Source organism: Apis dorsata, unplaced genomic scaffold, assembly GCF_000469605.1.
Source record: "Apis dorsata unplaced genomic scaffold, Apis dorsata 1.3 scaffold_74, whole genome shotgun sequence".
Lineage (NCBI taxonomy): Eukaryota > Metazoa > Arthropoda > Insecta > Hymenoptera > Apidae > Apis > Apis dorsata.
In genome coordinates this window covers 2336749-2360725 of record NW_006263372.1, presented here as the reverse complement: position 1 = coordinate 2360725, position 23977 = coordinate 2336749, and the positions used below count along the sequence as shown (strand labels likewise).

General features: G+C 24.0%; 5 protein-coding genes across 12 annotated transcripts in view; 2 read left to right on the top strand and 3 right to left on the bottom strand.

Moving 5' to 3' along the window:
• LOC102681760 (protein kinase C and casein kinase substrate in neurons protein 1) overlaps positions 1 to 6190 on the top strand; it is a 55701-nt gene extending 49511 nt beyond the window's left edge. For 2 of the 7 annotated variants that reach the window (XM_031508002.1, XM_031508003.1), the window contains exons 5-12: positions 192 to 272; positions 339 to 350; positions 1320 to 1546; positions 2078 to 2198; positions 2855 to 2965; positions 4590 to 4756; positions 4926 to 5086; positions 5257 to 6190. In XM_031508002.1, coding sequence (XP_031363862.1) covers positions 192 to 272; positions 339 to 350; positions 1320 to 1546; positions 2078 to 2198; positions 2855 to 2965; positions 4590 to 4756; positions 4926 to 5086; positions 5257 to 5369 — 993 coding nt within the window. In that variant the 3' untranslated portion in view covers positions 5370 to 6190. The remainder of the gene's footprint in view (positions 1 to 191; positions 273 to 338; positions 351 to 1319; positions 1547 to 2077; positions 2199 to 2854; positions 2966 to 4589; positions 4757 to 4925; positions 5087 to 5256) is intronic. The other 5 variants (XM_006610632.2, XM_006610629.2, XM_006610631.2 and 2 more) reach the window with 4 other exon arrangements.
• A 335-nt stretch (positions 6191 to 6525) lies between these two features.
• Positions 6526 to 12203, bottom strand: LOC102680501 (putative leucine-rich repeat-containing protein DDB_G0290503). The gene is made up of 4 exons (XM_006610617.2): positions 11977 to 12203; positions 11756 to 11902; positions 11428 to 11502; positions 6526 to 11308 (listed from the first exon to the last, which is right to left on the bottom strand). The coding sequence occupies exons 1-4, from the start codon at positions 12112 to 12114 to the stop codon at positions 8552 to 8554; spliced, it is 3117 nt and encodes a 1038-aa protein (XP_006610680.1). The 5' UTR covers positions 12115 to 12203; the 3' UTR covers positions 6526 to 8551.
• Positions 12204 to 12599: 396 nt separating this feature from the next.
• Positions 12600 to 14483, bottom strand: LOC102679898. Its single transcript, XM_006610612.2, has 4 exons — positions 14311 to 14483; positions 13592 to 13775; positions 13296 to 13510; positions 12600 to 12948 (listed from the first exon to the last, which is right to left on the bottom strand). Exons 1-4 carry the CDS (start codon positions 14323 to 14325, stop codon positions 12790 to 12792), a joined length of 573 nt encoding a protein of 190 aa, XP_006610675.1. The 5' UTR covers positions 14326 to 14483; the 3' UTR covers positions 12600 to 12789.
• Positions 14484 to 14575: 92 nt separating this feature from the next.
• Positions 14576 to 20692, bottom strand: LOC102677464. Its single transcript, XM_006610687.2, has 8 exons — positions 20439 to 20692; positions 19942 to 20251; positions 19469 to 19832; positions 18150 to 18406; positions 17627 to 17647; positions 15871 to 16170; positions 15037 to 15400; positions 14576 to 14960 (listed from the first exon to the last, which is right to left on the bottom strand). The coding sequence occupies exons 2-8, from the start codon at positions 20241 to 20243 to the stop codon at positions 14706 to 14708; spliced, it is 1863 nt and encodes a 620-aa protein (XP_006610750.1). The 5' UTR covers positions 20244 to 20251; positions 20439 to 20692; the 3' UTR covers positions 14576 to 14705.
• A 1113-nt stretch (positions 20693 to 21805) lies between these two features.
• LOC102680037 (mediator of RNA polymerase II transcription subunit 31) lies at positions 21806 to 23409 on the top strand. 2 transcript variants are annotated; one of them, XM_031508020.1, is made up of 4 exons: positions 21807 to 21988; positions 22057 to 22176; positions 22762 to 22851; positions 22927 to 23409. In XM_031508020.1, the coding sequence occupies exons 2-4, from the start codon at positions 22110 to 22112 to the stop codon at positions 23238 to 23240; spliced, it is 471 nt and encodes a 156-aa protein (XP_031363880.1). In that variant the 5' UTR covers positions 21807 to 21988; positions 22057 to 22109; the 3' UTR covers positions 23241 to 23409. The 2 variants fall into 2 exon arrangements, with proteins under 2 accessions (XP_031363879.1, XP_031363880.1); XM_031508019.1 differs by having other exon boundaries at positions 21806 to 22176.
• Positions 23410 to 23977: the final 568 nt, after the last annotated feature.

Below are 23977 nucleotides of genomic sequence, written 5' to 3'. Positions count from 1 at the left end.
TATATATATATATATATACTTTTATTTTCGATTTGCATTTTCACTTTTTATTATTTTTTCGAAGGCTTCGAAACCTGTTTTAAAATAGAAATAACGAGAAAAAGTATTATTATACGTCCCGGCATTCGAGAAATTCGATTAATCGCCATACGAGAGGCGATCTTCTGAAAAAAGGCTAACGACGTTTTTAGATGACAGTTTGTGGATGTGATGCATGGGCCCTCAGAATACGAAAAGCCTTTAGGAAATCTAAAATAGGAGACGTTCAGCTTGTATGTATAATAATACTGCATGCAGCATGTATCTTGATTAACATTTTCTCTCGTTTTTCATTACAGAAAGCTCTGCTGGTAAGCGAATTTTTATCTCACTCAAGCCTTTCCTTCGATAATTGTGGATAATTCATATCATGCAAACATCGGGCCCTTTAAACAGTTTTAATAATTGAAATGTAATTTTTTAAACAATTCGAAATGAGAAAAAAGAATAATAGTTTTTTTTTAAAATATAATAAACGTAAAAAAGTGAAAACACTGTTAACAAAATTAAATATCATGTGGAATTAAACACGCAATACAATCAACTTTTCATATCTAATTCTGAAAGTTATCGTGCTCGATGATTGCTCGTTATTACTACCTAGAAATAAAGTGCAATGCTTTAATATATTTCAATATAGAATTTTCTTTTATATGTCTCTATATCTCTATGTGCGTAATTCTAAATTCTTCTTAGAAACTAATGTATGCCAATTAATTGCTTAGCTAGTTAATTTGTAATTTGTAATTTCAAGAAACATATAACAATATCTTACAATATTTTTATACACAAATCTTACAAAATACAACATTATTACAATATATTTTATTACAGATTTTACAAAACATATTACAACACAATTAATAATAATAGAAAACAAAACTTCGTGTATTAAATTATTATTATTTTTTTATACATATAATTGTATCGCACGAGTCAATATTTGCTATCGCAGCTTATAGAAATGTATTAATCTATTAGAAATCACGCTTATTTTTTTTTCAAACGTATGCCATCACGATATATATGCTAGATAAAGCTTGAGGGTAAAGAATTGGGATTTTCATAATAAATAAAATCATTATTCAGAACATCCAAATATTAAGACGATCATTTATGAAAACAATATAAAAATTACAAATATTTTTCCTTCACTATTCCTTTCTAACTCACCAATATGGTTGGATATGCACCAAGATCTTTACCTTCAATGTAGTACGTGCGATTATTCGAATTTCAAATGTGAATATTCATCGAGTGCCTCTTTATTTAATTGGCAGGTGAGGAAAATGCAAGACAGGGTGCAGAAGACGAAGGAAGAAGTTCAAAAGGCGAAAGAAAAGTACGAAGCGGCGTTGCAGGAGATTAATCAGTATAATCCTAAATACATGGAGGATATGACTCAGGTGTTCGAAAAGTGTCAAGAGATGGAGGCGCAGCGGTTACAGTTCTTCAAAGAGGTCCTATTTGGCATTCATAAATGCCTCAATATATCTCAGGATCCGATGTAAGTGTGTGTAATATTATCAATACATAATTTCATTGTGTATAATATAAGAAAACTAAAGTAAAGATTTTTTTTATTCTGGTGCTCTTATTATCTATTAACTTTATAATTTTTTCAGTATTCAATTTATGAATATTTAATTATGAATTAATGAATTAATTTTAATCCTTATAAATGTCACTAATACATATCTTATATTTATTTAATATGGATAAGTAAAATATTGATTTTTTATCTGGTATACCTTTAACCTTTCAAAAAAAAAAATCTATTTATAGAGGATTAAATACTTGTTTCTCTCAGTTAACAGATTGATTGATCTGTTAGATCTGTACAATTTCATGGTCACAAGTTGCATTTATATAGATTATATTTAATAAACAAAAAAAAAAATGCAGCATATAATAATAATAATTCTTTGAATCTCAGATTTTTGAAAGATTGAAATGAAAACTGGATATATTAAAAAATGAATGAATCTATATCATTAAAAAAGTATTTAAAACAAATTTTATTTGTCGCCATTTATAGATTACCACAAATATACGAAGAATTCTATCACACAATTAATAACGCGGATCATGAGAAAGATCTGAAATGGTGGTCGAACAACCATGGTGTAAATATGGCAATGAATTGGCCACAATTCGAGGTAAGATGATAAAATACAAATTTACGCCTAGTAACCATTCTTTTTTTTTTTTTTTTTTTTATCGCATGTAAACTCTTGCTCATAGTTGAGATCTAATGTTAGAAAGTATAGTCGTAGCGTGTATTGAAAATATTATGTATTCTTGTTCTTCTCTTTTTATAACTGCATTAATATCGTTCCTTTTTTATACTCTGTATATGTCTCGATATCCTTTGGTATTCTATTCGAAATAACTGCGTTATAAGCAACGATACTGGGTCGTTTAAGGGTTTTAAAATATAAGTCGATACATTGAATTTCTATTAATCATACATACATTATAGATTAAAATTTCTTACTCCATATGTATTAATTACATAACCTACACGTATAATCTTTTCTGTATCAATCTTAACAAAAAATTTTACAAATTTAACAATGTAATCCCGAAATTCTCATTATCCAATATACATAGAATAATTTTATTGAACATACGTATCCGTCTCTCCTGTTAACAATGTATCCCAATGATACAATATTGAATTCCTGTCAAAGTTTTGAAAAAAAAAAAAAAAAAAAAAAATGTATAACCCCTATGACGATCGAACAATTTTCCGGAATGCATGCATGTGATTGTCTATTTTTTTTCTTTTTTTTTGGGCGTTGCTATTACGCAGGACTACACAGAGGAGTTCCGTGACATCGCCAAAGGCTCGAAGTCAAAGGAGGCACTTCCGGCTGGCTCCATCACGCTCATCAATCAACGTCCGGTCGGCGAAGATGTGCATGTAAAATTTTGTTATGTTTTACACTACCAATTCGCGCCTTTCGTTTATACCACCTGCCCAGATATGAGCGAAGATTCATGCACACACATATAAGCACATATGCGCATAAAAAAGGAAATCGAGCTTTTTTTTTTTACCGGTCGACAATCACGAAATAATGTCGAAACTGGTAAACACGACGAGGTCACCGAGGATGGGTTTCCTTTTTCAGCTTCTGGTTCGCCTAACTTAACTGAATTAACCGTAACCCGCTATGCGCTTGTTCTTGCACGTAATCGCAGATCTATATCACGGATACACGCCAAGCATGTTTCCATCATTCGATGCTGGAGCGAATTTGCGATGAATTGAGTCAATTAAATGTGAAACTGTTTCAATTAATCTTTTTTCAATTAATTAAGATTACGAAAAAAATTTAGTAAATGTTCCTTGATACAGAAAAATTGATTATGTAACGAATCTGTTTAAAATTTATAAATATTAAACTTTTCAAATTTGTTTCGTTAATTATTAATATTCAAATGTTTGAAAATATTTAACAATGCAATAGCTAATCAGAAGATCGTTTTTATCTATTTATAATATAATCAACATGCCAATGACGCGAATTGAACGTGCGTCGATATAGATTATGCAGACGATTGTGAATGAGTAAGATTAGGAAACTGGTACTCCATGTCAAAATAAAGAGAAATCGTATCTTTTTAAAAAGATTTCGAGAAAACATCAGATATTTAAAATTTGATGACTACATAATAGATATTTTCTGCATCATGTAATTTTTGCCGAATAAATTCATTTTTTATTATTATTTTTTATTACACAATCTGTTAAAATAATATGTTAAGTAGTATTTCAAATCTAAACTGTAAATTCGCTCTATATTTGCTTGTATGCTTAGCAAACATGACTGTTAGCATTGTATCTCATTATCCTTTGATAATTGTTTATTATTAAATGGCATCGAAGCATAAGGCAAACATGTTTGCAACCAGAAATCGTCTGCACAATTAATTTGCACAATACAATTAGCATAATGCCCATAACTATAAATTATATCTTTTCATTGTAATAATGAATATATTGTTACATTCTCATTGTCGCATAATATATGAAACAGTTAGGAAATCAATATTCATGAAAGCAACATCTTAAAAATGATAATAACAGGCAAGCAGATATGTGAAGCATCATAATTTTAATTCATTTTATATACTCATTTTCGTTTCAATATGAATCATTTTACATTTTTTTTTCCAGAATTTTTGTTGCAAAATAATTTATAACATGATAATAAAATTTTCATTATATCTAAAGATTTTATTCAATTTAGAAATAACAAATTAAAAATTTTGTAAATAATTAGTATATATGCTTATGATTAAATATAATTAAATATAATATAAAATCTAAATATCATACATTATTTATTTGGTTGCACGCATGATTTAAAAAATAACATTATAAATATATATATATTTATAATTTCTCTATCAATTAAAAACGATATAAAATTGTAAATACAAATATAGCTTCAAATTTTGTAAAATGATATTTATATACATATTAATTTATTTATATGTATATATAATTATGTATATATAATCATTTTTCATCGATATAGGAATACCCACCTGTTAATAATAAATCAAAATCGAAGCCCACTTCCCGAGTGATATCAACAGATGTTAGTCATGCAGACACAAAAACGGATACGATTAACTCCAGCAAACATTCTTCAGAGAAGAATAATCACGATGGCAATGCAGTAAATAGGACCTCCACGATGACGTAAGTGTTAAGAATAATTTAAAATCGATTTTTTATTTTAAACGAAAGTATTTAATTTTCAAAAGAATATAAAATTATATCTATTTAAAGACCATAGAAATTATATTTTCATATTATTTTATATATTATTATTTGCGATTAAATAAAAATCATAAATTTTTCTTTTTAGTAATGGTACAAATGTTAAGCAAGAATCAAATCCATTTGAAGAAGAAGAATGGGATGAAGATAGTGGTGAACCATTGGTTGATAATGGAGAACCTGGAGTTCTTGTGCGCGCGTTATATGATTATGAAGGAGCTGAAGCAGATGAACTTAGTTTTAAACAAGGTACGATAAAGAGTATTCTCTCATATTCATAATTATCATTATTTAATATAATTATAAAATTATTTTAAATACTAAATAATATACAATTTTGTTTTTGAGATATTTTTTTTGAGATTCTATTTAATTGCATTAAATAGAAAATTAATTTATATAATTTTACATTTTCACAGGCGATGTATTTGATAAATTAGAAGACGAAGATGAACAAGGGTGGTGTAAAGGACGAAAAGATGGTAGAGTGGGTCTTTATCCTGCAAATTACGTAGAACTTGTGTCTCCGTAAAATTACCATGTAATGCCAAATTATATGAACATTGTTAGTTACTTAACGTAACGCGTATGGAAAAAAAAGAATTTTTATTTTGTTGTTTATTTCTCTATGAAATAGCATGTTCGTTAAAAAGAAGAAAATTTGTAAATGTCGTTAAATAAGAATTACATGAGACTTTATATTAGAAATCGTTCATTTCGTGTATTATACATATAATGAGCGTTAAAAAAGATGAAAAAAGTTATACGATAAACCTTATGGTTCAAATTATAAGTGAACTTAAATTGAAATTCAAAAAAATTATTGTAAACATGAAAATGAAAATGCATATATTTACTTCATTCTACTTCTCGGTTCGATGTAGGGTCGATGCAATAAAACTTAAAACGAAACTTTTACTTTGACGAGTAATAGTTTTTCGTATATAGCTAGGATTCTCTATATCCATCTTTATAAATTAAATACGTGCTAAATAAGATGGATATGTACACCATGAATTATAATATAAGTTTAGATTTTTGAGGTAATGTACAATTATACATTTTTCGACATTATTAATATTGTTACTATGAAATATTTCGGCGAATGCGACGAAAAGTATATTTAATTTATTGTTATTCAAATGATACTATTAAAACCTATTCTTTCCGAATGGTATCATTGTATATAATAGATTTAAGAACGTAAACGATATGTAAAGTTACAATTGTTTAACGAAGTTGAGATTTTATGATGTTCAAAGTACATTAGTACGAAAAGTAAAAAAAAAAAGCTTGAGAAATGTGTACATGAAATGTACCCAACAAATAAATTTGGGACCCAGAATTGTCCAATTTTTTCGTTTTTTTTCTAATAATTACAATGTTCTAATATTAAAAAAAAATTATTTATATATAAAAAATCAAAATATAATTAAAAATTATAATCTGAAAATATTTGCTTTTTGTACATAATTTCTTATATCAAGGCAATGTTGAATGATTGTTTATGAAAATGAAGTCATAATACCCTTTTTTTAATTAAACAAAAAATTTTATATAAAATTAAATGTACAGCATTGAAGGTATTTCATATAATCATTATTAATTTTTTAATAAATGTATCACAATTTCAGAAATATGGAAGTGAAAGCGCAAAATAAATTGAAAACAGTTAAATATGTTTTTTCATAATAAATTATTTGATAATTAATTAATTAAATTAAATATTCATCATTGATATCAATGTATCTTTATGAATACATGCTTTCAAGAATTCTAATATAGAAATATTCTTTTTAAGTTAATATAAAGAACAATATTGCAGAATAATTATGAAATCAAACAAATTGTAGATTTAAATGATTAAAAAAGAAGCATTTATTATACTTTTCCATCTAATTAAAGAAATTTTAGAAATATTAAAGTTGGCATTAATAAAATCATTTGTTATTTAAATATCACAATTTTGCTAAGCGCTCAGAAGGATCAATTTCAACAAATCAAGTCAAATTTTCATAATATATAGTGATAAATGCTAATTATTCGTCACGAATAAATAATGTGTTATTATACACAGTATTTATGTAAATATAGTAGAATATAATAACATTTACAATTCAGCCAGTGACTGATTTTTGTAATTGTTTATAATTAGTCCTCCAAATTATTTTCTGTAAAGAATGTTCGCGATTCCATAATATTGTTAAATAGACTATAGTTTGTGTATAAAATTTATTATGTATAACTTAATAAATGACATATGTACGAAATATTACATAATACATGATGCAGCGACTATTCTTACTTATAAATATTATAATGTACTGACATTACATTTCACAAACGCTAATTACATTCACAAAAATTTGTAGCATGAAAAATTTAATTGCGAAAATGACTTCAATAATAATCATGCTTTGACCAAAATAATTACAATGTAAAACTTTTCAATGAAAATTATTTAGAAGAAAAAAATTAATGTGTAATATTATATCATAAAAACATATATTTGCATACTCATCAAATTTCATATATTAAATTTCACTTAAAAAACAGGTTACAATTTATATTAATTGTTTCTTTAATCGATCCTATTTCTAATCAATTTCATTTGTTATTTATAATTTTCCATATTATGAGATTTTTTATATTAAGTCGCGTTCCCATTGCATCAGTACTAATCGATACTAATTGCCATTACAGAATAATTTAATCGATCAATTTTTTGTGCTATATCTCCATTTTATCGGTTAATTGATTAATCGTATTTAATAATTTAATAACAAATCTGACAATTCAATTACTCAATGTTGATTTCGGCGCGATTTTGGTATTTATCGACATCAGTCGGTAAATTGATCAGAATATCGTTCGATTTTTCAAGTCATATAATTCAAGTCGATGCACAAGTCAACACTTGTTGGCATTACTGAATGGTTTTATCGATTAAATGTTAACGCAATGGAGACGCGACTTTATGGTCATATATATTATAAATATTGTTTATATATAAATAATCACTTTGTATTACGAACAATTTTTATTAAGTATTATGTACACAAATTTTTAATACATTTATATTTATATATGAAATATTTAACATATATATATATAAATGAAATTTTTATAATTCTGAATATTGTATGTTAAAATAATTATCTTAATTCCTATATTTAATTTACAAATAATCATATTATTTACTATTTTCATAAATTTTCAATATTTAAAATTTTTGTATTTGCAAGTATAATATTATTATTAAAAATATTAAACGTCGTTTAAAAATCAAGTGCAATACAAATATTTTATAGATAATAAAATGGAAGCGAATTATACATTATAATTTAAAGACTGATTTTAAATTCTTAATATATCTGAATATTATCATACATATTTATATTTATTATAATAAAAAATCGTTTTAGTTATTATTATAAATTATAAACTCAAGAATCATTGCACACAAAATTACACGAAAATATTTGGGTAGCTTATTAATATACAAAACGATCTTACAAAATTTATATGTATTTAAAAAATAATAATTACATTAGCGTTACCAGATTAAGGAAATAATGGGAAAAAGACGAATGATAATGGCAGGATAACGACGTTATTATTAATCACTCATATTTAAAGAGTGGCAGTAGGGGTACTAAAATATATATAGCATATTTTTTTGTGAGGGAATTCTTCTGGCAACGCTAAATTATATTAATGAGTTGCAACATGTTTTTGCAAATCCTCAAGACTAGGAAATGGTTTATCACATAACTGACAAACATGTGCATTTCCATTATGTATATCTAAATGTTCTGATAAATCTTCTTCTGTGTCAAAAAGTTCATCACAAATCATACATTGATATTCACAAGCTTTTATTCCTTGTTTTTCCCATTCTGCTATTGCAGCTTCTTCTTCATGAGCTTGCATGTGCATTTCTAATAACATTTCTGAATTAAATGTTTCTGCACATTGTAGACATTGATAAGGTTCTTCATTTGACTTATCATTTTCATTAGCAATATTAATAAGATTAGGATTATCATCCTCTTCATCAAATAAATGTTTCTCAACATGTGCTTCTAGTGCTTCTTCAGAATCTAATGAATCTCCACAAATTGCACATTGATATTGTTCTTTACCAGGGCTTTGATCATCCTCGCTTATATCATCACAATGTTTTTGTAAATGATCTTTCAATATTTCTTCATCTGTAAATATTTTATCACATACAAAACAAGTATATGTTTCTTTTGGTTTCTCTACTCCTGACACGAAATTTCCTCGATTTTTAGATATTCCAATTTTCTCTGACTGAACATTGCTTATTTCTATTCTAGAATTATCCGATTTTATTAGATTATTTTCTATTTTTGAAAGTTGATTTTTTTCGGATTTTAAATGTACTGTTTCTTTAGAATTTTGTGATGTATTCGCATTTAATTTCTGAGTATCTCCTTTTGTTATATTTTCTATATTAAATTCAGATTGATCATGGCTTTCTAAATGGCGTACCAAAAGTTTTTCAGTTCGGAAGGTCGAATTACATACATAACATTTGTGAATTTGTTGTTTTGATGATTTACATACATGAGCTTTTACAAATCTAGCTTCTACTATTTCGTGGCATCTCTTACATCTCATCATTTTATGTTTATTATGTCGCGATATAGAAGTAGTTTCTGTTTTATGCATACGAACATGTGTTACGGCATCATTATGATTATCAAACGATTGTTCGCATACGCCGCAAATATGTTTCTCACCATGTGATGAAATTATTTTAAAAACATTTTCTTGAATTTCTATCTTATGTTCATTTTTAGTAATAGAATCCGCAACTTTTGACTCTTTTACTTGTTTCATAATGTTAATTTGTTCTTTATCTTCTTGTAACTTTTGTGTATTATCTGGCTTAGAGGCTTCAGATGTCTCATCTGATAAATATGAATCAGAATCTAAAGCTGAAGTATTATAATCATTATATCTTATTGGTAGTACACTTTGTCTTTTATGAGAAACCATACTAAATGGTCCGCCGAGTTTATTTTTAACTGTACGTTTAACTAAAACATGCATATTATTAATATTTCGTTGTATACTTTCTTTTGCTAAGTCTAAACGTTTTAATAGAACTTTCGGTTGATATTTTTTAGAATTCATAGCTTCTTTTACAAATGCTGGTGAAACTTTTCCAGACTGTTGGGAATATAAATTAAAATCAGAACCACAACTTCTCATCATAGATGATTCAAAATTTTTCTTTATAGTTTTTTCTATAATATTTTTCAATTGTTGATCTAAAGTTTGATATGAAGTTTTACATCCTCCTTTATTCTTTTTTACATTATCATTATTTGTTCCAAATAATCTATGTTTCATTTCTTTCTCTACAAAACCTGCTAATTCAACTTGTACACGTTTTAATGCTTCTATTTCTGTTCCTTCCACTTCTATATTTAAACACCTCTCAATACATTTTTTATTATTAGCATCTATTGGAACTGGATTAATTCTACGAAGTTGTACAGCATCAATAATATCAGTATTTTTTTCTTGAGAATTTTGTTCAATAGTCCCATTTTTAAATTCCTTTGACAAAGTATTTAAATTTGCTTTATTTAAATAATGGGGTTCTGCAAGCATTAATGTAGAAGTAACAATATATGTAGCATCTCCAATTTGTAATTCTGATTTTACTGAACATGGTGTAAATGTATCTTCAATTATTTCTATTCCATTTTTTTCTGATGATTGTTTTTCGATAACTTTTTCTGGCAATAATACAGGAAGACTTTCTTTCTCTTTTAAATCTTCAGAAAATTTATCTTTTTTTACTTCAGTGCATTCTTTTATAGACATATTTTTACCTTCAGTTAATGAAACATCAGAATTAATATCTTTAAGAGATCTTGTTCTATGCGTATCAGAATCACTGTCTATACTCATAAAATTATTTCTATCACTTTTAGTAGTATATTTATCTGTCATATTAGTTTCCAAATTTTTTAATACTCTAATCAATCTTTTTTGCTTCTCAATTTCTTTATCCATATTTGTTTTTGCTCGTGCTTTTTGCACTGGTGATAATTGTGTATCATCTGATGCCATAGAATCTGTATCTGAAACACTTTCTCCTGTTGCTGCAAGAAGTGCTTTTTTCCTTGCAACCCATCTTTTAGTTGATGCTTTTCTTCGTTCAGTTATATTGCGTCTTCCAGTTAATGGTTTAACTTTCATTGGAACTAATGTTGGTTTTAATTGAATTTTATCTTTATTTTCTTGTTTTTCATTATTTTTACATTTATCATCATTAGAAGCATCATGTGCCTTTTGTGAAGAATCCTTTGAAGATGTAACATCATCTTCAGATATATACATATCTTTGAGCATTGTTTGATTTGTTATGTTTTCATTATTTGTAAATTGTAAAGGAATTAATGCTGGTACATCTGTTTTTGATTTTTTCTGAAATAAATGTTTTTATGAAATTTTATGTTATTAATTAAAAAATTGAAAAATAATTGAAAAATTATATTAAAATTATTATTAATATTAAATAATGTTAAAATTATTATTATTTATACCTTATCAAAAGAATCAGAAAGACTATCATCTCCACTTTGTTCTAAATTATTACATGATCTTTTGGATTTAGAATTCTAAAAAACAATTTAAAAAATAATTAAAATTATAACAAAATTATGAAATATATATATGAATAAAGCTATAAGATATTATTGTGTATATATTATATAATAATAAATAATATTACATATATGTAAATATTATTTTATGTATGAATTATAAAATATATATACATATTCAATTATATAGAACTAAAAATTTAAAATTAAATTAATTGAATTTATTTTTATAGAATAGAAATTATTTTCTTTACAATAATTATCTCACCTCATTATCAGAAGTTTCTATAAGTTCTAATTGACTTAATAACATTTGATTTGATCGTATAAATTGTTCTTTAAATTCATCCCACATATCCAATTTGTAGAGGCATATATGACATATAACATTTGGTAAGCCATGTTCATCTTTAATCTAAAAAAAAAAAATGTTCAATTATAGAATAAAAAAAGCATATAATTAAAGTTAAAAAAGTGATATAAACATACATTGATAGAAGTACATTTACTTAAATCAGTTAGTCTTGATTGTATAACTTCATCAAATAAATTAGTCATGCATGCATGATCAACGAGGCAAATACGGCATCTTTCTTTTATATTTGATAATTTACGTTTTCTCGACATTTTTCCACTTGTAGGAAAAGCAATTATGCGTATCGGTATTGATACCGAACACTGTGAATATGTTACGAATAAACTATGGCGGGTGCAATAACGATAGATCGATATATTCAATATTACCAGAATTATTTTTTTACAAAAAAATTTGTTATATTTCTATATTCCTATTGCCATTTTTTAATTACTTAAGTAATAAATAATGATAACATTATTTTTTTTCACTAAATTTATCCGATTTTATTCCATATATCGAAACAAAATTTATAGATATGTTCAAGTTATTACAATAAATTGCGCGAAAATTTATACGTAATAAATATATTTTATTTTTTTCATAGATTTAATTCCAAATTCTTTTAATTGTTTTGAAAAATGATAAAAAAATAATTTTTTTGAGAAAATAGTTCAAAAAAAAAATAAATAAATTTTTGCATAAAAGAAAATGGATAAAATGGTTAAGGTGGATTTTCAAGAAAAACTGCTGTAACTATTAAAATACTTCATGTTTGTAAATCAAATTAAGTAGTCTGTATATTATATAGTTTATATACATTTGATCTTAAATTTAAATTCTTAAATATTAAATTTCATGAAAATCATAATAAAAACAGTATTATATAATACTCAGTAATAATCATTGTGTTTCTAATTCTTTTCTATTGTTTTGTCATGCACAAATTAGTACGCATGATCGAGATTTACATCGTTTACTACAGAAGTAGCTTCATAGGCTAATCGTTCAGTTTCTCTTTGAGCTGCAATTGCCGCATGTTCCTCGGCGATTTTTTGGTAAAGTTGAATATGTTTATCCTTTGCTTTCTCCACATTTGCAGAATCCTATAAAATAGATCAACAGGTGAAAACTATCATTTCATTAAATTATTTTTATCTAGCAATGAAAATAAATCTTATTTGAATCAAATCATACAAATTATATTTGTTCACAATTGTTAAAAGAAATGCATAAAATTTGCGAATATTTTAACAAATAAATATAAAAATTTAAATTTTAAATAAATGATTTTTTGAAAAATTTTATTATCGAAAATGGTTGTTTCTAACCTAAAATAGTTTTCATTATCATTATTTCAAATTTCAAATATTGGCAATACCCAATATTTTTATTTTTATTATCATTTGAATTCTAAATTAATCTATAGAAAAAAAAGTTATATATTCATTACTTGTGGAAGATTGATTGGAACACCATGAGCATTTGCTTCAGCTATCTTCTGATACAATCGAAAATGTTTTTCCTTCGCGAGTCTTACTGTTTCAGAATCGACAGGTTGAATAACTGTATCTTCATAATTTATTAAAGATGCATGAAATCCATTTTCATCGGCTATATATTGTACTGTTCGTATTTTATGTTTGGGATCGATAAAAGAATAAGAACCTAAAAAATACATTAAAGGAATAATTTTTTTTAACTAGAAAAAAATTTTTTAAAATTCAATGTTGGACATTTAATAATTACCTTGAACATGTCCAGTACCATCTCCACTTTCTTGATGAACACGATCTATATTTCCAGGATATCGTCCTGCTTGATAATGAAAGCTATAAGGTTTAGGAGGCGATGGTGGAGTAGTCGTTGTAGATGATTCTGACAAAAGATGTGATATGTTCCCCAGGCAAGGGCTAATCAGAATAAATGCGATCTGATTCGAAAGTGTAATCATCTAATTAGTTATATTTATTGATTTATTTTAAAATAATTTAATTGAATGTAAATTAATTAATACTATTTTATAATCACGTAATTGCTGTTTGAGACTATTTAGAGATCAATCACTTTTAATAATAAAAGTGAAATTTATATATCAGAAACAAAGAATTAATAAACATAGATATCAGATGACGAGACTTTAAGTTAAATTCCAAACTGATTACGGAATCATCTGATCACATCATGCAATAGTATAATTTTACGAAAAAAAGAATTATTTTTCTTATTTTTTTTATTAATTATTATTATTATTATTATTTAAAGATCTTAAGTATTTAATATGTCACGAACGATAAAAAAATTGCTTTATGAGTGAAATTATTTAATAATTTAACTACTTAAAATTGAAATAAAATATCAAATTAAGATATATTGCTAAAGATGAAATAATGATTATATATATTATGATACATTAAAATATATATATTAAATATTATGAAATTACAATAAAATTATGATGCACTTACCATTAAATTCTCCATCTTTATAACTGTGACACTTCGTGTAGATACTTTCGTTTTCACGAATCGATATAAACTGAAAGAGTTTGCCAGTGAAAGTAATATAAGAAACTGACGAAAAGGTAGAAGCAATATGTATTAAATCTGTTTTAATATTGGATATTTTTTCGAACATAGTAAGTATTCCTTTATAATAAAATAATTATAAATGAATTTCTATCATTAAAGAATTAAAAATACAGTAACATAAAATATAAAAGAAAAAAAAATATTTATGCATAAATGATTTATTTATTTATTATTTAAAAATTTTCTGGAATATAATACAATCAAATTTAAAAAATTTGTTTAAAATAAAAATAAATATCAATTTAATCATTAAGATTTATGCAATTGAAAATTTAATCAATATCGAGTTTCTTGAAAGTTCCTTCAACACCAAAAAGATCAGTTGCTGTTTTTCCTTTACCCATTCTCAGGGATTCGTTAACGACTTTCGTTTCTTCTTGTAAGAACCAGTCACGATTCTCCTCGAGCATTTTGATTGTTTTTTTGTGAAATTCCATTAGAGGACCAGCTTTTCCACCAATCTCATTTGGTAATATATCTATAGGTATAAATTTCGACAATGTTTCTAAAGTTGTATGTGTATGAAGCTAGAAGAAATTTTTAAATTATTTAAATTGTTAAAACACTTAAAATTAATTAGAATATTAAAGTAGTATATATTACCATATCTAATAATTCTTTTTTCATGAATGGTTTCATCATATTTAATATTACATCCATTACTGATGTAATGTTCATAAAATGAAATCCTTTCAAACGAACTGGTAATGCTTCCTGTAAATAGATAAGATACTTTTTTAATCCTACAGGATTTAGTCGAGCAGCATGTCCGAAAACAACATTCTTCATATCGAATAAAATTATATGTCCATTTGTTGTGCCTTCCTTATGAAGCCACAAATCAAGAGTCATGCTCAGATATTTCATTGTATCATTATAAACATAATTTGAAGGATCAGAATCGATTAATCTTCCATAAAGAATTGCATATCCTTCTGGCGTTTTATTTTCTAAGACTTGAATAGTCCTAAAACGAATTTTGTAAAATATAAATATTAATATGTTATAAAAATTAAAAATAAAGATATATTTCAAAAAAATAATATTTTCAATTTAAAAAAAGAGGTAATAATTTAATAAGATAACGTTTATTTCTAAAAGATAAGTAACATTTTATCTACATACAAACGATAATTGAATTGAATATTGAAATATATAATGGAAATTAAAGATAATTATGAAAATTAATATTTTACAATATGTGTAATTGTATGTATAATTCTATTAAGATTAATTTCTTATAAAACTGTTCTTGAAAATTGAATTTTTCAATATCTTTTAATTCTTTTTAAAAAGATATAATATTCTATAGGAATTATCACATTTAATATTAATTTTTATATTTAAATATATTTAATTATTTTTTTAAATATTTCAGAAATATTGAAGACAAAAGTTAAGTAAATAATTAAATAATTTACAAATAGAAGAACTTACACAGTTTGAAAAGATTTCCTTAATTCCTTTGATCCCAAAGGATCTCTATTAGAGAAAAATTCAGGAACATGGGTTTTTATAGTGAAATATGTATCAATAGTTGTCTTCGTAGCTTCTATTTTATAATAATTACTGTGTAAAAATAACGCCAACTCTGAATCTGTTATTTGTGGTAAATGAGGTTGTTTCTTATACCATTCTTTTAATATTTGTATGTCTTCATTTTTCAATTCTGGATTTTTTTTCAATTCTTCTTCGTATGATATTCCTTGAAATGTGCCCATGTTTGCATACGAGTTTCTTAAAAACATATATATAATTTTTTAAATACATAAAAACATTTAACGACATTATTTTATCATTATTTTAATAATGAAAAAAAATTTTAAAAACAAAAAAAAATTAATTATTATAAAAAATTTTATAATAATAGTTAAATTTTATAATACAAATCACAATTTCAGATATAATTGAATAATAGGAATATAATTTTTTTAATAATAAACTAATAATAAAACATTCAAGATATTTGCGTTTTAAATCATTATTTCAATTAAATTTAATGAAAATAATTTATTTATTGATATATATTTATTTCATTTTTAGAAATGAATTTATATTATTAAATTTTTACAGAAATCACGCTTGGATTTATCAAATAATTTAAATAATATATGTGTATAACAGAAGTAAAGCACTTACTATATGATAGAAGGAAAATCTTTGTTTTGTAGAGATCACGTTGATGGTTTGAATAATACTGACTATCATTCAAGTACAATCGAGCAATGAAATGAGTTAGCATATAATCGCAAATAGCATGATAGTTGCAAGGTTGTCAGATTTATAAATGTTAATTTATAATATATTTATCTTTGAATCATATGAAAATTTTATTATAAAGTAATTATAAAGTATTTAAGTATATTTAATTATAAAGTATAAAATATATATATATAAATATATAAATTATATATATATATTATTTATAGTATTAAAAAAATCTATGAAAACAAATGTATTTATATAAAAAAAAGTTATTAATACAAAATATTTAATAACAAATCTTGATATTAATTTATAATAAATGCAATATATATGTTTCTTCTTTATTTTAATTAGCAAACATATAAATTGCAATTATCTTTCAAATAATCTTTTAAACAAATTTAAATAATCGAGTTTTTATAACAATTAGTTTTTGGTTTCATAAACAAATTTATTATTATTACATATAAATTTTTAAGTATTGATCCAAAATACAATTCCTTTTTTTTTTAGAACAATTTCCCATCTAATGATCTATTTTTCAAATCCACTTTTAAAGAAATTTATAGATTTTGAATTATATATAAAAATAATGGATTTTTTTTCTAATTTCACTATCTTTTTAATTTCAATATTTTAAGAAACTCTTTCCATTTAAAAATTTAGGTAAAAATAGAATATAGTATTAATTTTTTTAATAATTAAATTATTATACATGAAATATACATATCATTCGCAATCTTATTTTTTCTAATACACAATGATGAATGAAATTACAGTAAATAATTTCACCTCTTCGAACACATAATTTTAATATTGGAAATGTAGTTTTCAGTAAAAATAATAAATATTATTTTTCATTACTAAAATTTAAATATCATTGAAAAATTTACACAAGATTCAAATTACATGATAAAGAAGAAAAATTTAGTTCAAGTCATTGTAAATAAAAACTTGAAATTATATAAAATTATAAGTTTTGAAATACCTTGGACTTTGTATTCTTATACTACAATGTAAAGTAAATTTCCTGGATACATTATTTAGAATATATTTTTTAATAAAATTTTACACAACAAATAATTTATTACATTATCTGTTTCCCAACGATTTATCCATTTAAAAATGAGGAAATTTTTCAAAAATTAACAAATTATCTAATAATTTCATCGTTAATTAAAAAATTTTATGAAATTATATTCTATGATAATTAATATGATATTAGTCCTAATATGAAGTAATTAATACTTAATAATATAATTACAATTATTCTGTTTGATTAAAAATATTAAATATCAATTTTTATTAATAAATTTTTATTAATAAGATTATTATAAAATGTATATAATAATTTTATTTTAAATCATCGTACATATTATGCAATGTTATCATTTGCTATACAATTAAAAAAATATTGTAATAAATCTTTATTATCCGTATGAAAATAAGAAAAAAAATAAATCTTTTAAAAATAAAAAATACACACAATTTTCCTTTTCTTTTTCCTTTCTTAATCTATTTCGAGCTTCTTGAAAGTTCCCTCGACACCGAAAAAATCATTTGCAATCTTATTTTTTCCAATACGCAATGATTCATCTACAGTAGATAATTTCACCTCTTCGATAAACCATTCTCGTTTATCATCGATCTCTTTTATCTCATTTTCGTGCATTTGAATTATCGATCCTGCTTTTCCTCCGATTTCATTAGGAAGAAGATCGAGAGAAACAAATTCTTCCAATGTTTTTAACGATGAATGTAAATGTATCTAAAAAAGAAATTAATAAAGTATTACCTATTTTACCTAAAATTATTGAACAACTAATTAAGATAAATAGTAAAATTAACAATAATCAAAATATTTCATATGTACAATATACAATATAATATTTAATTATAAATTTGACAGAAAAAATATATTATATCTATAGATTGGGAAATTATCATTTTACTTAGAGTTTAATGTAAATAAGTAAATTATTTCTTACGTAAGATACGTGTGTAGACAAATAAAATTATTCTTTAGAGAAATATCTCTTGATTATATGTTAATCTCATCATTGCAAATATAAATTGCAATGATGGAATCGGTATATTCATTACAAATGCAAATTACAAATATACATTAAATAAAAAATAAAAGAGAATGAAATAGAAATCGATATATGATTTATGATTTATGCTAAAATTGATAAGTATACAAAAGTCTCCATACATTATTTTACAAAAAAATTCATTTAACCCGAAAATCAGATTTTAATGAAAGTTTATGTAAATTTATGTATATTATATGCACAATATGTATTTTTAATTTTTATGATTAATTTTTATTTAAATAATAAAAAATTTATGATTATTTTTTCATCATTTCAATTGATATTCTGCTAATTAAATTATTCCACATATGGAATTAATGTAATTACTTTATTCATAATTTCATATAAAACGGAATTGTGCGTATTGTTCAATAATATAATTGATTTTCCATGAGATATAAAGACTTACATAAGTAATTATTAAACATATTTTAATTATTAATATTTTTATAAATTGAAAATTAACATTAAAACTATTAATTTAATTAAAACTACTAATTTATGATATTTAAGAATCTATTTTATAGATAAAATAGATAAAATAGATATAAATATATTATAATCATGAAAATAAATAATTATGTAATTATATATATTTTCATAATAATGTATAAGATCTAATTATTTTAGTATTTAAATTGAAATATTTTATTTAAAAACAATAGTAAAAGTGTGTAAAAAAAAGTTTCAATTTGTTTTCTATATATGTAAAATTTCGTTACAAAATCTCTTACCATATTCCAAAATTCCTTTTTCATGAATGGCTTCGCCATATTTATTATCACATCCATTACCGATGGAGTATTGATAAAATGTATTCCTTTGAGTCGAACAGGTATTCCTTCTTGGATGTACATTACCAACTTTTTCATGCCCATAGGACTTATTCGCCCAACGTGGCCCAAAGACACATTAGTTGAATCTCCAATAAAAATATACCCGTCGCAAATACCATTTCTCAAACCAATTAAATCACTTCCCATAAAGAAATATTTGCAACTATCTTCGAAAGAATAATGTGATGGATCGGTATCTATTAATTTCGCGAAAAGTATCTTGTGCCCTTGTTTCGAGAGTCCAGGCAATTCAGTCGCGAATCTGTATTGCAATAAAAAATTAAATTTATTTTTCCGCAATGAAAAAAACCATATGAATGATAATCGATAATAATGAACAAAAGAATATATAAAGAAGAAGTAAAACTCACACGACATTGAATATCTGACGCAATTCTTTCGATCCTAATGGATCTCTGTTTGCGAAAAATTCAGGAACATGGGATCTAATGGTGAAGAAATTCTCTATAGTATTTTTAGCCGCTTCTATACTATAATAATTACTATGTAAGAACATAATTAAATGTAGATCTGACGGTTTAGGCAAATGTTGTTGTTTTTCACACCATTCCCTCAACATCTCGATATCTGACATCTTTAATTCCGGATTCTTTTTCAATTCTTCTTCCATTGAAAAAGGATAAGGCACAGGAATTATCTTCTTCGTAGTCATGTTTCACACTGTAAACAAATGAATTAAAAAAACAAATTCTGCTGAATGAGAAAGAAATAAGAGTTTTTCTCGCGTTGCGGCGATTATTATTAGAAAATCCTTGAATCGTAAAAAATTTATTAAGCTTTGCTCACTGAATCACGATAACTGTAGCACTATCGTATTAATTCCACCGATACACATTTAGAATATTACCGATTGATGAAATTAGCAGAAATAGCGTTGTCCTTGTGAATATCAATTCAAGATAAGGCAAAAGAGTAACACTGATCGCCAAGAGAATTGGTTTAATGTCTCAACGAAGAGTGAAAGAAACTGTGAACGTCTTGATTTTTAATTCATAGCACAAATTAATTGGACTCGAATTCGTAACGTGTTATGAAGCAACAGCACTAGGTCAGGTGTAGAAAACGTGTTCATTTCCGATTAAAGAGTAGCATATTTTCTCCCTATATTTTTTCTCCGGATTTGTATAAGCACGGAAGAAGTAGATAATTATTGTAACCATCAAACCATATATTAGACGTTCTCAATCATTTTGTTTATATACACAAAGAAGATTTTGAAAGAAAATCAAAAGACATTAAAAATAACATCCTGTTTTATTAGAAGAACTTTTTTATTAAAAAATACAATAGTTGAATTTTTATAAAAACTGAAATAATAATAATAAATGACAGCAATTGTATTAAAAAATTGTTAATTGTTCTTTTAAAAATTATAATGGATACTTATTTTAACTAAGTATGCAGTTTCTGAGGATTTTAAATATAATATATTTCCTGTCATTAAGATTCGTCGATATTACCAGATTGTTAATTAGTTTTCATAAGGGAACATGAACAAAAGAATTATGAAAGCATTCATCGGAATGAAAGAGGTCGGCGACGCAAAAGAATCGCGACGCTTTCTAATTTAATCATTTTCTGATCTAATTCCTTGATGTTCCGCTTTGGAAGCGGACATCCTGATGACTATAAAATTCTTAATAATCCATATTTAAGTAGAAGATTATAATATATAATAATATAATTAAAAATTAATTATAAAAACAATAATTATATTAATTTTTCGAATAGGATTTTACATCATACAAAATAAAATTTTTAACTAAATTTATATTTATTTTTAAAGCAAAAAAAATAATTTTCCTTGCACGAAAAACTGTGCATTGACTTTAATATAAAATAATATAATATATTAAAAATAATAAATTTTGCATATGTGTTTATATATTATAGTTACTTATTATGATTTGAAAAACATTTCATTAGACACATTTAACAGCATGTAAAATAATATACGATATTAATGAAATATCCAATTTTTTTTAATTTAAGTAATGCATTATACCATATATTGCAAATTAATATTATGATAATATATATACAATAATTTAATAATAATAATTTATATAAAAATTTTATTATTTTTTTAATTTATTAATTTTTCTTATAAATAATATAATGAGTTCATCTTATATTTTTATATTATTATATTAAATATCTATATATATTCTAAATATGCAATAAAAATATTAATTTAACATTTCTTTTTTAGTCTAAAAGATCTTTGATTTCTTATAACAAAATGCATTTTTTCGTTCTTTAAATGGCCATAGAAAACAATGGCGCTGTTGTCGCTACAATGTATTTGATTACAATTTACTTACCTGTGATTTTGTGACATAAGCTTCGATATGTATACGAAAACTTTCAGAGTAAGGAATTGTGAAGAAATTTCTGGTAAGGATTGTATAAATTTTGTAATTGGATTCAAATATATTTTGTCTATTTTTTAATAAAAAAGATAGTGTTTTATAATCATTGTGGTCGAAAATAATCGACTATTACGAATTAATGTACTATGAACCGTTTGGATGATCCTCCGAGTCTCATGAAAGGCAGAAAACCATCTTTCATTGGAATGAACGGTATTTTTTATATATATAATATATAAATTATATTTTCATAATTCTTAAAACTTTTAAGATTGTTTTTGTAAACAAATCAATTGTATATTATTTCTTTTTTATTCATATTAATGTGTATATTATTACATGCAACATTTTATACAAAACTTAATTTTGTTAATTTATTGAATTAAAAGAGTATTATTTTTTCTTTCTTAATTTATATTTTTATAAATATATTTATATACTTCGTAAGTTTTTCTCTACTGGATTTATTGTATTACTTGTATCTTTTAAATTGTTTTTTTATATCAATTTTTTATATACAAATATATGAATTTTATTATTATCATATCTATTATTTTAATTTTATTTAAAATTATATATGTATCATAAAATTAAATATTTTACAATATAATCATAAATAAATTATACGTGCTTGTTGTTCCTTAACAAGTTTTAGGTTAGATTATATTTTTAGAGTTTTCTATTTCTCTTACATATTTTATTGTTTTTCTTATGTAAAAAATAATTCAATCTAAAAATTATATTGAAAATTATATGATAATTTTTACTATATTTTTTGTTTAATGCATTTGTTTTTAGGGGGTCCAGAAACAGATGATCAACAACGCTTAAGATTTCAAGTTGAATTAGAATTTGTTCAATGTCTTGCAAATCCAAACTATTTAAATTGTATGTTAGATAATAATTAAAATATTTTGTAATATATTAAATTTATTAAGAAAATACTTATAATTATTATTTTAGTTTTAGCACAACGTGGTTACTTTAAAGATTCAACATTTATAAATTACCTTAAATATTTGTTATATTGGAAAGAACCAGAATATGCAAAATATTTGAAATATCCTATGTGTTTATACTTTTTAGATTTATTACAATATGAACATTTTAGAAGAGAAGTAGTAAATTCTCAATGTACAAAGTTTATAGATGATCAACAAATTTTATTATGGCAACATTATACCAGACGTAGAACAAGATTGTTACAAACTGCTGCAGAACAAACGCAACATACAAATCCTCAAAATAATGGTATTGTACAACCTAAAGTTCCTTGAGTAATATATGACAAACTCATTAAACTATTAAATGGGTCCATAAGAACTACAATATTAAAATGGCATTACGCAATAATGTCTATAACTGTAGTTCCTTATCAGAATTGTTTTAGTTATGTTTTTTGGCTGTGATAAATCACAAATAAAGTACTTTTCTATGTTCTCAATATATCTCTGATTACATTTCTCCCTTTTTTCCTTCTATCTGTTGTTTATATTAATATGTTTATTTATTTATGTTAATATGTATAATATAAAATATGGAATGATGAGATAAAATATATTAAAATAATTAATTATTTAAAAAAATTCATTATATAAGTAACAAAATGCTAATTTAATTAAAATAAATGAATAATATTATAAAAATTCCAATATCTAATAAATATTAAACTTAAAGAAGTATATTATTTTAAATATTATGTGAAAACAATCTGAAATAAAGACACTCCAATTGTAGAATCTGATTTTGGACGAATGATGCTGAAACCTGAATAGCTGTTAACGCATAATGTGTTTATGACTTTATGCTTCAAGACTGTGGAAGAAAATTGAAGACATAGATAAAAATGCAAATTTGAATAATCTTAGTAAGTCTATTTATAATATTCATTTATAAAATTTAATTTATTTTAAAACATTATATGTCAATGTAATATTTTTATTCTATTCTAGTTTATTTTTTTGTAAATCTTTTATTCAAAATTTTTATTTTTTAAAAAAATGACAATAAAAGA